Source organism: Cariama cristata, unplaced genomic scaffold (assembly GCF_000690535.1).
Source record: "Cariama cristata isolate BGI_N322 unplaced genomic scaffold, ASM69053v1 scaffold26259, whole genome shotgun sequence".
NCBI lineage: Eukaryota > Metazoa > Chordata > Aves > Cariamiformes > Cariamidae > Cariama > Cariama cristata.
In genome coordinates, this window is record NW_009635671.1 from 15,063 (window position 1) to 16,135 (window position 1,073).

A 1,073-nucleotide genomic window follows, 5' to 3' on the forward strand; every position below is an offset into this window, starting at 1 on the left:
GCTGGCGAGGGCGAAGCAATGTCCCCCCACAGAAATCCCCTTGTCCCTGCCCCAGCCCAGCATGCCGTGATGTCCGGGGCTCTACAAGGTCTCCTCAATGGCCGAGTGGAGCAACTCCCAGGTCCCCAGGGTCCTGGTCCCCGTGCTCCCTCCCTGAGCACTCGTGTTGCTCCAGTCCGCAGCGGTGGTCCTGTCCCATCCCCATCGGTGCAGGATAAGGGAGCTTAACCCCGGGGCACACGGCCAGGCTGGACTCCAGCCTGCACAGGATGAACCTCGCGTATGGCACTGCGAGACCCCCACCATCGGGTAATTCTGGCCCTCTTCACCCCCAGGATCCCCCCAAATGCCCCCATGCCCAGACCACCTGTGAGCTGAAAGCCCTGCTCCCCACTTCTCATATCACCCCTGCTAGCAGGGAATCGTGATGCCTCCATTAACAGCCCCATAAAGAGCACAATCCCACAGAGCTCCCTGCACCCCAACATCCCCTGCCACCCCCTCGTGCCTCACCAGCTGCTATGTCCACATCTCACCAAAAACCACTTTGGAGGAACCTGGAGAATGCTCGGATGGGGACATCACCCTCCCAGCCTCACCTTGACGTCCTGCTCGAGGCTGTGGATGAGCTCGCCGTCCACCTGCCCCGTCTGTGCCACGCGTAGGCTGCGGCGCTCGGCCTTGCGCAGCCGGTACTGCAGGATGCGGCAGGGCTTCCTGGCCTGGTCCAGCTGCTGCCGGAGCTCCTGCAGCTGGTAGACATCCTCCTCCATGTAGACATCCCTCATCTCCAGCATCTCAGCGCGCAGCTCCTCAATCTCATCCTACGGGGAGATGCGGGTGAGAGGGGACAGACCCCGCAGCTTGCTCTCCCCTCTTTTCCCCTGGGACACCTCCCTGCTGTGGCTCCCCTGCCCTGCTCCATCCCACGAGCTGTTTTCACTGACCTTCAACCCCTCAGGTCAAGCCCCATCTTTGCAGGAAAAGGGCTCAGAGCCAGCTGGGCACCATCACCCACTGGTGAGCCAGCCACCTGGCGAGGGGACAGCCACCATGGGGGCCTATAAATATTT

The 1,073-nt window shown here is 62.3% G+C and overlaps 1 protein-coding gene across 1 annotated transcript in view; it reads right to left on the reverse strand.

Moving 5' to 3' along the window:
- Positions 1–818, reverse strand: part of SOGA1 (suppressor of glucose, autophagy associated 1) — a gene marked incomplete at its 3' end in the record, with an annotated part of 15,777 nt that extends 14,959 nt beyond the window's left edge. The window contains 1 exon segment of the mRNA XM_009707636.1: positions 600–818. Within this exon segment, the coding sequence (XP_009705938.1) occupies positions 600–797 (198 nt within the window).
- Positions 819–1,073: the final 255 nt, after the last annotated feature.